The 17,429-nt window shown below is 43.4% G+C and overlaps 2 protein-coding genes across 2 annotated transcripts in view; both read right to left on the bottom strand.

Annotated features, from left to right (window-relative positions):
* LOC143986846 (uncharacterized) overlaps window positions 1–17,429 on the bottom strand; it is a 124,695-nt gene that overhangs the window by 54,490 nt on the left and 52,776 nt on the right. The window contains exon 17 of the mRNA XM_077485255.1: window positions 13,972–14,030. Coding sequence (XP_077341381.1) covers window positions 13,972–14,030 — 59 coding nt within the window. The remainder of the gene's footprint in view (window positions 1–13,971; window positions 14,031–17,429) is intronic.
* LOC143989420 (uncharacterized) lies at window positions 2,989–14,527 on the bottom strand. The gene is made up of 3 exons (XM_077489542.1): window positions 14,462–14,527; window positions 7,087–7,212; window positions 2,989–5,972 (listed from the first exon to the last, which is right to left on the bottom strand). The coding sequence occupies exon 3, from the start codon at window positions 5,711–5,713 to the stop codon at window positions 3,341–3,343; it is 2,373 nt and encodes a 790-aa protein (XP_077345668.1). The 5' UTR covers window positions 5,714–5,972; window positions 7,087–7,212; window positions 14,462–14,527; the 3' UTR covers window positions 2,989–3,340.

Here is a 17,429-nt window from a genome sequence, read left to right on the forward strand (position 1 = left end):
CCGGGCTGCAATGCTATCTTCTTTCAGCTCTTTTACTAGCCCCCCCTTCCCCAAAGCACCCACCCCCCCCCCCCATGTTGAGGGCATGCGACCTGGTACGGCTCAGGTGGGGAGGGGGGTTAGATCGCTCGTCCCCACCCCATTTCCTGACCGGCTGGGCTGCGTGCTCGGATAAGGGTCTGGTATGGACTTTGTTTTTTCAGCATAAGGGTTCCCCTTAAAATCCATAATAGACAACGGGGCTACAAGGTGTCAATCTTGGCGATGGAGGCAGTGACATTGACTTCTTGGCTAGTCCGGTCTACCTGGAGTCAGGTTCAAAACGGTGTGCTTCTTACCTGCTTATGAATTTCGGAGTGTAAAACAGCACCTGTGGAGCGGAGGGGGGAGGGAGGGCACAGCAACCGATATAAAGTATAATGCATACATGAAAAAAAATGGAAAAAGGGGCAGGCGGGACATTTAAGGTAGCAAGAAAAGCAAACAAATTGAAAAAATATCAATTTTATTTAAACAATTCTTTAAAATCGCAGTAAACTTTTACAAGAATCACGTATTTCTTAGGACATAGACAACCACTTCTTACTCTACATGTTTCGCTCACAGGAGCTTCTTCAGGAGTTTTTGGAGAAGTGTAGCATGAAGTATTATATTCTATGAAAGAAACAACAATTGTAAATGGATATGCTTGAAATTGCAATTTCAAGCATATCCATATACAAATTGTTGTTTCTTTTATAGTATATAAATACTTCACGCGACACTTCTCAAAAAAAAATTCCTGAAGAAGCTCTTGTGAGCGAAACATGTAGAGTAAGAAGTGGTTGTATCTGTCCTAAGAAATACGTGATTCTTGTAAAAGTTTACTGCGATTTTAAAGAATTGTTTAAATAAAATTTATATTTTTTCAATTTGCTTGCTTTTCTTGGTACCTTAAAAGTCCCGCCTGCCCCTTTTTCTCTTATAGAACTGGGATGTGGTACTCTATTTTCGTATTCTAATTTCTTGTCACCCAGCAACCATAATATATAATGCATACGTATTTTTATTTTAAAACATGAATGTATTGACGTTACATATTTTTTATTTTTAAAGATAACAATCAATACATTACATTTTGCTATATTAATTTGATTACAACAAGACATCGAATAGTATTAGAAAAATCCTACTACAACTCGAGGATTACAACATTTTTAAAAGCCGCACTATGTTGTTGTTTTTTTGTAACAAAGAATTTTCTATTCAATTTGTTTTCTCTCAAACAGAATAGTTGGAACCATTTTAAAAACCAAAAAATATCAAAATGATTACATAAGTTCCTCCCATTCTTCTGCAGGCAGCAGATCCAACTGCTTCTGAGCCCTGTAAGGCTTTATGTACACTGGCCTACATATACTGCGGCCGCAGGAAAATGCAGCAAAAGCACAGAGCAATTTTGCCCCGTTTGGCGTTTTTCCCACGGCCGGCGGTCAAAAACGTTCCTATTCTGAATACAAATTCTTCCGCGTTCAGGAGAGAGAGAGAGATTGAAGGTCACCTAAATGCGGCAGCATCTCCTAAACTCTGTACATTAGGGTTGTCCCGATTCCAAGCATTTGTGCGAGTACTTGTACTTGCGCAAATTAGCCCGATGCTTGGGCAGTCAGGGGGTGATCGGTGCGGTGGTGGGGGGGGAGTTACAAGCGCCAATCCCCCTGTATAGATTTCAATAAAGCAGCTGAAAGACGCTTATCCCCCCCATGCAGCTTTCAGCTGCTGCATTGAAATCTATACAGGGGGATCAGTGTTTGAAACTCACCCCACCCCCGCACCAATCACCTCCTGACTCTCCCTGTATACCTGGCTTGCAGAACGTTTGTCTATGTATGGCATGATTCCAAAGCACAAGTCATCTTTAACTAATTATTGCTACATTACATATGGTCATCCTGACCTCTAGATTATATTGTCATACTTCATCAATCTTATAGTGACACATGAGGGGTCATCCAAAACGGGACTTTTTATTATGATAGCTCTTTCCCAGAAAAGAGCCAACGTACAGCCAAACTAGTCCAGACATCACTTAGCAACACATCTCGCACATCACATTTCGCAACATTGCTTAATACTGAAGTAGTTGAGAACATATTATAAGGGGGAACTCCAGACTCCTAAGAACACATTCAATACACAGTTCAATATAGGGGGAACGCCAGACTCAAGATATTCTGTATCTTAACACTCCTCCATTTCCCCTCTGTGTCCTCCTCCAGGCTCCTCCGCCCTCCCACCCTGTGCTCTGTTCCCTTCTCTGTGCTCCTGCCCCCCCTCCATACTCAGCTCCCCCTTCCGTACTCAGCTCCCCCCTCCATGCTTCTGCCCCCCCCCATGCTCATCCGCCCATTTTGTCCCGGATCTTTCAGGATGGAGAGCGAAGGAAGGAGCTTATAAATCTGTCATTTACCGGCTCCTTCCTTTTCCCGAATGAATAGAGTCAGTGATCACTGACTCTGTCCATTCATAACTGAGCATCGTAAACTGTGTTTACGATGCTTCAGTTTATGAATAGAGAGGAGCCTCTGTCTCCTCTCCATTCATCTTCAGTGCAGTTGAGGCTACAGAGAAAAAAAAAAAAAAGACTGGGGAATGTGTGTCCTCAGTCCCTTTGTCTGTCTCAAAGGGGAGATGTCAGGGGTCTGTTTAGACCCCTCATATCTCACCAAAGACCCCCAAACAGGGCTGATAAAAAAAAAGGAATTGTAATAAATATTTAAAAGGATAAATATTGTAAAAATAATAAAAAAATAAATAAAATAAAAAAACACCGGACACCGTCCATTCCCCCTCAAAAAAAAGAGAAAACATTGTAAAAAAACAAAAAAAAAATTGTAAAAAATTAAAAATTGTCCCTCGTTTTTCTTTTTGCAATTAATAAAATTGTCAGTTTTCAAAAAAAAAAAAAAAATTGTAAAAAAAAAAAAAAAAAAAATACTACTGACCCAGTCCACGCATCATCAGTGATGCGTATTAGTGCCACTGTCACATGACATATAAAAAAAAAAAAGATATCGGTAATCGGTATCAGCGAGTACTTGAAAAAAAAAAAGTATCAGTACTTGTAATCGGTCTTAAAAAAAAGTGGTATTGGGACAACCCTACTGTATATGGACACATAGCCCTTTATGGAGTTGAGTTCAGGAGCCTTGGCAAGAAAACGCCAAAAGCTCCTAAATTCACGTTTAAGAGCTGCCAGTGTAGGCTAGTGTACATGAAGCCTACAAGTGATTGGGAGGCTGTAGAGCCGCTTGGATCACTTTTACCTGAAAACCACCAGATGTAAAATTTGATACCGAGATCATAACTGCAGCTGTAGAGCATTAAAAATGTGGTTGTATATGTTGTAGACAAAGTTTTGCCGATGTGCTTCATACACAACCCTTAAAACCCACTGCCCTCTTTCCTTACCGTTTTGACTTCTGTACCATCCACTTTCTGATGGGTAACTTTTGCTTGGCACAGATTGTTTTTCCCCTACATTAGAATTGTGCTCTAGAATAGAGAGTTGTGTCCTGGCTACCATGGCATCGATACAAAAGTGGTTTCTTTTTGGTTTGTACTTCAGAGCAGTACTATGAAAAATTTCCGGATGGCCAGGGTGGCACAACATAGACATTCTTTCTATGTCTCCAAGCCATGTCTTTTTTAGAACGATTTCATGGAGCTCCTTGTAGGCACGTGACCCATCTCTCAGCCAGTTCCTGGTGAGGTTTGAGGTTTCACTTATGGGAAGATGATTACATTCTTTGTAATGTTCACATCCATCCCATCGATGGACATTTATCACATGGAACAATAAAGAACACCACTGTTCCCTAAGCACTGTAGGGTTGCCCTCACAATTCGCAGATGCCCACCATAAATGATTTTTTATGGATGGAATCCAAGGTGCCAACTCTTCACATCCTTTTTTTTTACTGGCGGCATTAATCTTGGCCCCGATAGATTTTGCCATATGCTGGACCCCGTACCGGTGTAAAATTTTGGGATATTTTTCACGGATTATCTTTCTAATTGCGACATGCCGGTCTGTACATACAATTCTTACATTGAGGCCTTTTTGTTTTATTTCGTTCAGTGCCTTCTCAAAAGCCTTGCCCTCTGAAGCCTGAACTGAACTTGACCCTGGCGTATGCTGTTGAAGACCAAACCCAACAATTTTTTGGGTCTCAGCTTCCATAAAGGAATAGGTACAATATTTTGCATTGTATCCGGAGCTATCACATTGGCCATCACCAGACAGACAGACCACTTGTCCGGAGAGCTGAGAGATGATATTTTGTTGGTTTAATTTCCAATGGTAATCGATGGCAGGGAACAAATGTTTTTTCTGATGTTCGTAAAACGTTGTTTTGCTAATTGAGACCATCCCTAAGAGTTTGAGAAAACTTTCGATTTTTAGAAAATTGGAACCACTGCATAGAGCAGCACTTGATATGAGAACATCGCCCACTGGAGCGTTTCTGATTTTGGGTTGACTTTCCCACAGCAGAGAGCGATGACCGTTCCTACACCTGGCATACACCGTCAGGCAAGACCCACATAGTTTTTTTTCAACTTGAGCAAGAGAAGCATTGCAATTGTTAGAATTACAGCGTACCATTGTCAAAAGATTATCTAGACAGCTCTCAAAAATAAGGAATTTTCTTTCCTTCCCGTAATCAGAACCGGACGCGGTCGACGGTGCTGTTTGGCTACCAAAAGGAGTATAAACCTTGTCTACACGTGGAGTACTGGAGATGCTGTCCTCAGATTCTAAAGAGGATTCGTTAGGGGGATAGTACGATACATCATGATCATCAATTTCGATAGCAAAGGATGACTCTTTCTGTCCACTTCTGAAAGTTGAACTTGGAGTCATTCCATCTGAGATGAGTTCTTCAACATTTTCTTTTTTCAGGGAGCTCGTAATAACCTTTGTTTGGGATAATACCCCTTCTTTCGACTTTAAATTACACTGAATTCCAACATCGGCTGTGACTGGACTGTGCTGAATTTTTTTGTTTTTAGTACCATGAAACGGGAAAGTTCCAATTCTTTTGTCCTTGGTTTCTCTCGGAAAATCAGTCATGACACCTTTGGACGATCTGTGTCTTTTCATGGACCTAAAAAAACTTAAAAAAGAAGAAGATGATTGAGGATTTTCTGGCACATTTGAGGATTCGGTAACATGGGCTACCCCCGACATAGGATCATCCGAAGGAGGAAAGGATGAAATCCCAGCTTGTGCGGAAGAACCTGCAGAATGGAGAGACGGACCTTCATTTTGACCGGTGTGGAGGCAAGAAGGTTGATCAGACAAAGAGGAGGTCAAAACTCGATTATATTCTGTGCAAAGCCTCTTCTTTCTTTCCTCGTCTTCACTTACTTCAGTAACAGGTTGCAATTTTTTAAATATACTTGGGAAAGCATCTTTCTTCAATGACAATTTACCGCCTAGATTTTCGTACTTGTCGAATGAGAAATGTTTTGAGCATATTCGATATGAATTATTGGCTTTACTCAGCCAGATCCTAGAAACGGCCTCGTCTATGTTACTCTCATCAAACTGTCCGGTGTTCATAAGCCATTGTTTGATACGGACCTTGTCTTTCGGGAACACGTGGAAAATGACATTGAGTTCTTTTTTTCTCCAATGAGAATTGCAGTTTTCCACGATACAAGAAGGCATACTGATTGATGGTTTTATCTACGACTCCCGATGGTAAAACACGGCGTTATCACTGCTACATGTGTTTGTCCCAGTCTGTGATGGATGAAGCCCCCCGAACGCTGGTAATTCCCAACAAGATGATCACGATGAGCACCAAGGTCACATGAACGAGCAGAATTTTTTTTTATCAGGTCAGAATCAAAGTTCGAAAAAATTCTCATGTGGAAAACAATCCAAAAAAGTATTTTCTAGAATTAATGATTTTCAGAAGATTAACCTGTGGAGGAAATAAAGAGTTTTACAATTATGGCCAATATCGTTGTTCTTCGTTAGAGAATTATAGAAAACCCAAGAGGGAATTATTTTAAAAAGGAAGTAAATCCTGATGGGTTTTACTTCCTCTTTTTTTCCCTGCAAAGTAAAAGCATAATGGGCTAGTGTGTATCGCATACTAGCCCATTATGTTGCACTTACCTGCAAACGAAGCCCGTGATGTCCCCAAGGCCTCCGCTGGTGGCACCGTCCATCTTTACCCCTCTTCCTTCCGGGGCCGTGGACTCCGGCTCTGCGACTGGCCGGAGTCGTGTAGCGTCACTCCCGCGCATTCACACGGGAGACGGTGGTCACGGCATGGGCCCTTTAGAAATAGGACAAACGTGCCCTTTCTTCAGTGCGCATGCGCCGTGACATCGGCACAAGCGTATATGGTAAATATCTCTTAAACTGTGCAGGTTTAGGAGATATTTCCAGTACCTACAGGTAAGCTTTATCATAGGCCAGTGATGGCAAACCTTGGCACTCCAGATGTTTTGGAACTACATTTCAAATGATGCTCAACCACACTGCAGAGTCCTTGAGCATCATGGGAAATGTAGTTCCAAAACATCAGGGGTGCCAAGGTTCGCCATCACTGTCATAGGCTGTAAGGGTTTACAACCACTTTAATAATCAATTTAAGGTGGCTGATAAAACTGAGTAGCCTTTTGCTTTGTATGGTCAGTATATTTCTTTTGTTGTTGGTCTTTGATTTATGTGCCCATGTAAACAAAACGTGCTCCAAAAATGTATATATATACACACACACATACATATATATATATATATATATATATATACACACATACACACACACACATATACATACACACACACACACACAGAGTAAACAGTGGGAAGATTTCAGTGAGAACAATAGAGGCCAGGGGGTTCAACAATAGGGGTGCCAGCAGGGGGTTGGTGCAGAATAACAAAAGCCGGGGGGGGGGGGGTTTAGAGGGAGAACAATAAAGACCAGCAGGGGGTGATGAAGAGCAGTAGGCAGTAGTTCACAGGGATGGAACAATAATGGATGGGGGGGGGGGTAAAACAATTACTCATTGATAAAAACATACCTTGCACAGAAGTCTGTATCACATGTGGCTTTTCTCTCCCCGCTCCTGCCGGGGGGAATTTACAGACTGGACTATGTGATCACTGTGCCAACAACTCCTATTGGAAGAAAGGCCTTCAATAATAACCTAAGAAATTCCAAAAAGTCAACATTTTGGTAAAAGTAAACAATAACATTTAAAATAAAAAAAGCAACAAAGAGGAAATAACTGAATGTAAGACAACGCAAAGACAATTAAAAAAAAAAATTGTAATGAGATTTCAATAAAGAGCTGGAGAGCAAGAGTACATCATAGGACTCATTCGGGGGGGTAAAACCAGGTGGTTGAGCTGAGGTTTTAGCACCCGTCTGACAAAATTATACAGCAAGTTGCTTTTTGGAGGTCATTAAAGCGCCTGAAGATGACGAACGCAGGTCTATGGAAACACCCATCAACCACGTGCTAATGCATGAGATTGTGGCATGTTGGAAAAAGTAAAAAACAGGCAGGTGATATTTCACTTCCTCACCACCTGTCAAACACAATGGAAAAGGGAATTGAGTGTGGATGGCTTTTCATAGGAGCGGCAGTCCTTGCCACGCGTCTGAACGAGCCCCGTATAGAGTTGGGGTTCAACACACAAATTTATAGGCATTTTCCATGACTAATGTGAAGTACAGTTTGCTGTGACTGGAGAGCCGCAGGGGCCATATACAGGCACCCCCGCTAGCTAAAACTAGTGCCGATTTACCGCTAACGCCGGCACCACCCCAGTGTGAGAGTTGCCTTATAATTAGCTCAGCTGCTGAGGAATGTTGTGAAACTTGGCAGACTGCCTTATTTGTTTTGTTTTTTGACAGCTGTCGGCTTGAGCAGAGAACTCTGCATAGAATCGGGAAAATGCTTTGTTAAGATCGCGAGTTGGAAATAATTGCAATCTAGATTCTTAACGATGAATCATGCATTATAGGAGGGCCCCCAGGCCTTAGAAATCGGTTAGCCCAGATTCAGCTATTCCTTAATGTTCAGGCCCCAACTGAAGGGAGGTCTCGGTATACCCAATCTATGGCTGTACTACCTGTCAGCTAGGCTTACTCAGCTTGCACAATGGTATGCCTCTTCCTCCGTAATCCCTTGGCTCCTGTTCGAGGAACAATCAGTCCTCCCATACCACCTCCAAGGACTATTATGGTCCAAGTCCATCTTGCCTCAGAAAATAAGATCTTTGAACATTCTTGTGACACATACATTACAATTGTGGTACAGACATAATACTAAATTCAATTTGTCCTCTGCCCCCCCACTACTAGCCTCCTTTTTAGGAGATCCCCATTTCACTCCTTCAGATTGTCTCCGTATCTCACTGTCCATATGGAAACATCATAATCTAACCCACTTGAAGGCTTTTATTCAAAATAATATTTTTTACTCCTTCTCTGATCTACAACTAAAATACAATCTTGCTCCTACAGATCAAGTAATGTTTTGGAGGATAAAACAATTCTACCAAAAATACTATTCCCTGACCCTTCATAACTCCCCATCTCTGTTTGAGTAGATTTGTATTTCCACTCCAAGAGCGAAGGGACTAATTTCCAAAATCTACAAATACCTGAATGAATTCGACATGCCAATGACATCACACCCCATGCTCAAATGGGAAGCAGACTTAAACACTTCATTCTCTCCTGAACAATGGGACACCATTTTTGAGAACTTACACAAATCCACCAAAACTACCACGATCAGAGAATCCGCCACTAAACTGCTCTATAGGTGGTATCTCACCCCCTCCAAACTCAACTCTTTTTACCCTTCTACGTCACCACTTTGTTTTAGAGGTTGCCCCACACATGGGACATTGCTTCACATCTTCTGGGATTGCCCCCTCATTAATGACATTTGGCACAATGCCAAGCTGTTGACTGAGCGTATCTTGGGTAGACCAATCCCTCTAACCCCCCAGATGTGTCTATTATTCTTTCCTATACAAGACATCCCACTTGCAAGTTCCAGACTTATACATACTTTGTTTAGCTCTATTCATTGGTCCATTGCCATTAACTGGCGCGCATCAGTAGTCCCATGGCCTCAGGTTCTCAACCGTATGTCCAGCATTAAGTTGTCAGAGAGAATTCACCACACGTTGTATGACACTATGCATATTTACCAGAAAAAATGGTCATTATGGGAAGCCTCATTGCAGAGATAATATCATCAATGTTTTTATTGCTTTTTCTCTCTCTCTCTCAAGCATTGACACAGGCCATTCTCTACCAATACCTTTGTGACTCCTTCTCTAATCTGTTATTTCTGACACTAGAAATGTTATCAAATAAGCAACATTGAATTATCATTGTATATCTTCACTTCACTGTATATCGGTATTTACACTATTCATGCTACTGTAACTTTTTGTACTTTGACCTTATTCATAATAAAAATTGTAAACAAAAAAAGAAATCGGTTAGCCCGAAATGTACCAGATCCCCCAAGGAAGGTTGGTAACTTTTTTGGATGGTTCTGGTTTCCATCTCTGTACTAGATGTCGTGCGTAAAATTACAAGGGGACCCGGGACACCTAAAAAAATGCTCAATTTTGTGTCATGTGTGACGGGAGAAGAATTTAAGATAAAACCTCTCATTACCTGCAATTCAGATCACATAACATACGTATTGACATGTCCGTGTTCTTTGCAATATGTAGGCCGCACAACTAGACAATTAAAAACTAGAATTAATGAGCATCTTGCAAATATAAAGAAAAGTTTTCCCAACCATAGCGTGTCGAGACATTTTATGCAGTACCATAATAGTGATTATTCACTGTGCAGGTTTTATGGTATTGATAAAATTACGAGACACTGGAGAGGAACGCATATGAGAAGAGAAATTTCGAAAAAAACGAAACTAGATGGATTTACAAATTACAAACCTTGCAACCATTGGGAATGAATATTGAACTTGATCTAAATTGTTTCTTATCCAATGATTAATGGATTAGAAACAGTTTGGAAATTGTTTTCCCTGTCCCTCCTTTTTTTATGGAGGTTTATGAATTAAGGCCTTTTTCCATGTTCTTGCTTCTCCCCTCTCTTCTTTTTCATTTCCTTTAATACATTTATTTTTAGTTTTTCAATATATATTTATACCTGGTTGTCTAATTTTATATTTTTTCTGAATTTTTTGGATTAAGTTCTGGTGGAATTTCCAGGGCTTTTTCCGCCTTCACGTATATGCAAGCGCCACCTTAGTGTAGGTGCTTGTATATATTTATATTCATCTGCTTTGGTTTAGGGTTGGATTATTTATATATATATGAATTTTTCTTTTCTTATTTTAGGAAGTCTAGTATATATTTTTTTAATATTTTATTTCAGTGACTTATTTATTGATTTATTATTTTTATTTTTGCACTAATTTATTGTCCATGATTTTGTGCTGGAATTTTGTTGTTTATGATGATTATTAATTTGTCATCTTATTATTTTTCAAGAATAATTATCATATGTTTTTTATTTTTTTAAATGAAAAATGTATATGCGTTCTATTTTTGGCATGTTACACATTATGGACATGAATGGTAGTGATGGCATATGTTCATTGTGTTGCCTGGGCGGTACTGAGGCTGCACACGACCTGCTCCTCTATTCGCCCTAGCCTTACAAGGATTCGATATAAGTGCTAATTACGAGTGACCTGGTACACTTCCTGAGGACGTTAACAACGAACTGTACGTCGGAGCGGTACCTGGTCACGCTTTTCAACGCCACTTCCGGCCCTCTGGTTTGTCGGTCTGAAGGCGTGGAACGCACGCCAATAGCGAATGCGGAAGGACCTTTTCATTCGGTCAGAGAGCGAGCTTTTCTGTCAAGGCGAGCAGCCCCAGTGCCGGGCCAGGCACACAACCACGTAAGGAGCCATTTGGCTGTCTGTTTTTATATTTTTTTTATTAAAGTCAGTATTACGCTATGGATCCTTTTGTATTATTTTTTCATATATACCGCCTGAGTCTGTGAAGGGGGACGTATTATCCATTGTCCTTTCCATCAGTATCCATATGAGCAGGCATTACCTGTACAGGCGCTGTTTGACGTACTTTTTAATTAAAGTGGTCAAACGAATCTGGTAAGCAGTTTGGACTTGCATCTTCACAAGTGGTGTATTGCTGTTTGCTTGGTGGAGGGAGTCGCAAGCCTTTTGGATCTGCCGCTATACCACAATTATATTATTTGTTTCCACACTTGGATCTTCAGAATTTTTACATGTAGAGACACGTTTATTGGGACTTTATCCTATGATTGGTGGCTCACCAATTTTTAGTTTATTTCATATATTGATATTATATTTTTTTTGTGTATGGTGATTAGATTACTGTTCTAATTATTTCGTACCAATGCCACTTTGTTATTGATATTGGTTGATTAATCTTTCACATTTAGATTATTCTAGAGCGCCCCTTAATTACTGTTATTATCCATTAAGGTGTTTTTTTTTTCACTTTCCCAGGGAGCAGCTTTTTTTGTTTTTTTCTGTCTTTTTCACATGTCGCGGAATTTGCGCAGTTGAGGTTCAATTGCTTTTTTTCACAGGATTAATCATGCAGCTCTAAGGCCTGAAAACATTTGATATTTTCTGAAAGCAGACACCCTAGAGAATAAAATATATATTAGTGCAACAGTTTATCTAACACTAGCTTTCAGTAAATACACACACTAAAGTTAAAGGAGTTGTAAACCTTCAGTGTTTTTCACCTAGAATGCATGAAGGTGAAAAACCTTCTGTGCTGCAGCTCCCTCCACAGGCCCCCTTTTTCTTACCTGAACCTGATTGTTTCAGCAACAAGGACGAGCACACCAGCTCCAGATGCTGTTTCGGGTCCTCAATGGATAGATTGATAGCAGCGGGAGCTATTGGCTCCCACTGCTGTCAATCAAATCCAGTAAAACGAGAGCAGAGCGGTGGGGCCGAGTCCTGCTGTCTGTGTCAATGGATGCAGCAGCAGAACACGGGAGCACGCCCGCATGAGTGACCCATGGGAAGCGGCTCTCCAATCGGCTCTCGAAGAGGAGGAGCCAGGAGTGCCCACAGGGGACCCCACAAGATGAGGATCAGGGCCACTCTGTTCAAAACCCTTGTGCAGAGCAGGTAAGTATGACATATTTGTTATTTAAAAAATAGCCTCTATGTGCCCTTCTCCACCCCCCATCTACGTGACCTTCCCCATCCTCATCTACATGCCCTTCTCCACCCCCCATCTACGTGCCCTTCTCCGTGCTCATCTAAGTGCCCTTCTCCGTCCCCCATCTACGTAACCTTCTCCGCCCCCATCTACGTAACCTTCTCCGCCCCCATCTACGTAACCTTCTCCGCCCCCATCTACGTAACCTTCTCCGCCCCCATCTACGTGACCTTCTCCACCCCCCATCTACGTGACCTTCTCCGCCCCCCATCTACGTGACCTTCTCCGCCCCCCATCTACGTGACCTTCTCCGCCCCCCCATCTACGTGACCTTCTCCGCCCCCCCATCTACGTGACCTTTTCCGCCCCCCCATCTACGTGACCTTCTCCACCCCCCATCTACGTGACCTTCTCCGCCCCCCATCTACTTGACCTTCTCCGTCCCCATCTACGTGACCTTCTCCGTCCCCATCTACGTGACCTTCTCCGTCCCCATCTACGTGACCTTCTCCACCCCCATCTACGTGCCCTTCTCCGTCCCCATCTACGCGACCTTCTCCGTCCCCATCTACGTGACCTTCTCCGTCCCCATCTACGTGACCTTCTCCGCTGCCCATCTACGTGACCTTCTCCGCCGCCCATCTACGTGACCTTCTCCGCCGCCCATCTACATGACCTTCTCCGTCCCAATCTACGTGAGCTTCTCCGCCCCACCATCTACATGACCTTCTCCATCCCCATCTACGCGACCTTCTCCGGCCCCATCTACGCGACCTTCTCCATCCCCCATCTATGTGCCCTTCTCCACCCCCATCAATGTGTCTCCGTCTTCTCAGTGACTTGCATGGGAGATTATGCAGTAGGAGCATCAACAACTGGTCACCAGGAAAAAAATGGAGACCACAGAGGGTGCAACCTACCCCGCACCCTCTCCTGCCCATGACTGCACTGAAACCTGGGCAACTGTTCTATATCTCCCTTGTCCCTGTCCAGCACTCAGTGGGATCTGACCTGTAGGAGCTACTGGGAGATAAGCTATCACTTGTAGATGCAGAAGCTGGACTTCGGTGTTATCAAGTGATAGTGGTGAGCGGGGAGCAGAAGACCTGAGCCAGAGGTATTGGAACTGAGATCCCCCTAGTTCCTGCTGAAAAAAAGCCCTCGATTTGGAGCAATGTCCCTCTCTCCCCCATCATTTGTCCCTAATTTTGGTCTGATCTATATAGTTGCATATAAAATGCACTTTTTATCTATCCAAAAGTGTTCCCCAGTGCTAAACCTTTCATCCGATTTCTAAATTGCTGCATTTGTACTTTTTAAAAGCCAATATAAAGGAATAGTAGTGGTAAAAAAAAAAAAAATTCTTGTGGATTTATTTAACCTTTTTTTTGGTTAATTCTCCTTTAAGGGGGCGTGTCCTATGCCTACATACGTTTGTTAGTAGGTGACCCTCATCCCCATCTCAAAATGTAAAAAAATAAATAAAAAAAGTGCATCTCTGCTTAATCAGAATACATGTTTTGATAATCATAACTAAATGTTTGATAAATCCATTTACCTGCTCAGGAGATATGATAATATATCTATATCTATTACACAGGTAACTGTAGATATTATCATTTAAAGTGGAAGTCTGTGCAAAATCTAAAACCCCTGCATCTATCACCATCACGGATCTAACACTAACCTCTCTATCCCTGTAAAGAAAAGATGTGTATACATACCTTTTTGGAAGCCGATCTGACCCGATCTCCAGAGGCGGGAGCTCTGCAGAGGACAACGGCTGTGAAATTAACAGGAAGTGACGTCACCCATAGACTTACTATGGGGCTTCCATTGTCCCGTTTCGTTGTCATCCGTCTCTGCCAGCGTGGGATCCGGTCAGAGAGGGTCAGATCGGCTTCCAGAAAGGTATGTATACTCGTTTATTCTGTACAGAGATAGAGAGGTTAGTGTTAGATCCGTGGTGTTCTGTAGATGCAGGGATTTTCGTTTTTGCATGGACTTCCACTTTAACTCCAAAATGAAGAGAATGTTTCGGCCCTGTAAGTGGGGAAATGTTCTGCCCCTGAAGGGGTTAATCTAGGTCTCCACACTATATATGTGTCTATCATCATCTGCTGGAGATAAAAGACATCGCAGTGACTATGGAGGAAGAGGACGGACATGACGGGGGGGGTTACTGGGTGTAAATAGAAAATAAGATCTTATTACCTCCTCTACTGCCAGTTCCAGCAATGTCTTCTCTTTACTTCCTCCCGACTCACCTCTCACCAGGAGCTTCCTGTCTGTACCTGACATCACTTCCGGCCTTCCATAGAGACTTCCTGCCTGGGTAGAAGTGAGATCACCACCTTGTGGAGCTCAGAGGAACTGCCGTCCTGAGAAAGAGATCTCATTGGGGTTGATTTACCGAAACTGGAGAACGCAAAATCTGGTGCAGCACTACATAGAAACCAATCAGCTTGCAGTTTTTTTTTTTTTTTTGTCAAAGTATAACCGAAGAAACTGAAGTTAGAAGCTGATTGGCTACCAAGTGCATCAGACATTGCACTCTGCAGTTTTAGTAAATCAACCCCATAGTGTGAACACGGCCCTGTGCTGTGTGTGTATGTACTGTATTTCCTTATAGATGAGTCATCTCCACTCCCACCAAGGAGGATAGGAGTATATTACTGCCTAGTCCAGCCTTTCTCAGCCAGGGTTCTTCCAAAGGTTTCTTGTGGTTCCTTGAGCAATGAACAATTTCTCTCTCAGTAAAAACTGGTAACAGTGATCTGTAGGAAGAGCAGTCTTCCCACTGATAATGATGTAAGAATGTCCTTCTCCCACTGACATAAGGGGGTCCTTCTCCCATTGGTCATCAATGTAAGGGACCACTACACTGACATAAGGGGGTCCTTCTCCCATTGGTCATCAATGTAAGGGACCACTACACTGACATAAGGGGGTCCTTCCCCCATTGGTCACCAATGTAAGGCACCACTACACTGACCAGTGATATAAGGGAATCCTTCTCCAATTGGTCACCAATGTAAGGGACCATTACACTGACCACTGATATAAGGGGGTCCGTCTCACATTGGTCACCAATGTAAAGGGCCACTACACTGACCACTGATATGGGAGAAGAATCCCCTTATTGGTCACCAGTGTAAGGAACTACTTTTTTTTAAAAAATTTTTTTGAAAGCCTGTGGTGTGCAAAACACACTCAAAAACTCACCCGGTGCATAAAAAATGTGCACACACATAAAGAGTGACACAAAAAAGTGCAGACGGGTACACAAGCCCTCAAAAATCAGAGGGCCTTGTCCTGAATCCCCCAGGGAGTTAGGCTCCTGACAGGGACAAGGACACTTAAAACTTGGTCTTTCTGGCCGAAACCAGGCAGACCCCATTCTTTGGAAGGTCTGCCGAAACAGACCCACCCAAATACTAGGTGAGGCTCCCCCGAAGGGAGACCCCAACCCTAAGGAAGAGGGCGAACTAAGCCAGAAGGCCATGTCCACCCCCTCCCCAGACTTTCAGGACAGGCCCTGGGACCTGTGACCCTACTCATCACAGCAAACGTGCAAAGTGACAAAACAAGACGTGACAAACACACAGGAAAATAAATAAATAAAGTGGGGAAGGGATAGTGGAGAGGAGAGTGAAAAGGTGGCCATTGTGTAAAACAATGACCAGGCCCTCCGGCCAGGAATAAAAAATTCCTCTGGTCCCAGCCAAAAGGCCCGGCCCAAGAGGCAGGTGCTAAAAAAAGCGTGCTATTGGTGCAGTGACCTTGGTGCCCAAAATCAATGTGACCCTCACTCACAGTGACTTTTAGGCACCCCTGGACTGCCACTCCAGGGGCACATACTCCATAGGCTTTCAAGACCGCCCTGACCCACGGTCCGGACCACAGCAGCCCCCACCCCAGGCAGGAAGGCATGAAGATCAGGAAGCTTGGTGAGAGCCCTTTGCCATCAGGCTCCACCGTCCCTCCCATCACTCCTACCTAATTACATTCGGGAAGTACTAACCGATCCTCCCCACCCAGAAAAGAGGAACCAGTGTTCCCTCCCGAAAGACTGTCCGGGGCTAGAACTACCCCAATCCAGGCCAGAAGGCCAGGTACTCGACCCTCTGGATCGGACCAATAGCAGCACCCATGCTCACCAGGAGCACTCTTCTAGACAGCGCAGACTCAACCATGTATCAGCCCCCAGTTTACTGTCGGGCGGCACGACGTGGCCCCTACCGAAACCGTCCTTCCGGATGCTAAATACGCCATCGGAAAGTGCTGACCAAACTCTCGAATAGGCATGGTACAGAGCCTCCTTTGGCAACTGATAAGAACAGATACTACACTTGATCTTAGCCAAAAGGTACTACACTGACTACGAGGCACGAGGTCCTGGTTTAGTTGTGAGAGGGGGGAAGATGAGCTGATGGTTTAAAACACTCATTGGCTGTTCCGGACTCCGGCTCGGTGGGAGCCACGCACCATATTGTATATAGAAGCAATATTACTACTGCTTCTATACATGACAGCTTCCCATTGTCACTGGCTCCTGAAGAAGAACTGGGTGCTTGCACCCACTGCTAACATCAGTTAAAAATCCATTCCGTGTAAGGAAAGAGGCAAGAATAGCAGTGATGTCTGTAGCACTAACCCCAGAAGGAGCTGCTGGTTAGATTGGGCTTACCGTTGCCTTCTTTCTCTTCACTTCACGTCTAGGGGTGTCCCGTGGTAGATGGCCCAGTAACTTGAGAGACTGACAACAGATCCACTTAAATGGATTTTATTTCCAAAAACGTAGACAATGAACAGTCTCTTAAAATGGGATCAGACGGCACCCAAACACCTCAGAATCCTCCTTTAGTTTCCTTGCCTCGGGCTAGCCAGCCCCGAGACAATAAGATTGGGTGGATCCGCACCCCAGGCCATAGCCTTCCTGGGGCTGGTCAGAAGGACCAGACCATGAAGTCAGTACATCCTTCTGGACCGGAACCCAGAGACCTCTGCATCTTAAATACCCTCTCCCAGAAAGCACAGCAAGAGTGACACTCCCACTGGGCGGGCTCCGAGAGAGAGTAACTTAAGCACCCGACCATACCATCATTCCATGCCTGTGGTCAGGCTGAACATCTCATAGCCCAGTGAGACTGATGCTGAAGTCCAAATTGTACCCAAATCA

The sequence above is a fragment of the Lithobates pipiens genome, unplaced genomic scaffold (assembly GCF_037356315.1).
Source record: "Lithobates pipiens isolate NorthernLeopardFrog02 unplaced genomic scaffold, aLitPip1_a1.2 Scaffold_18, whole genome shotgun sequence".
NCBI lineage: Eukaryota > Metazoa > Chordata > Amphibia > Anura > Ranidae > Lithobates > Lithobates pipiens.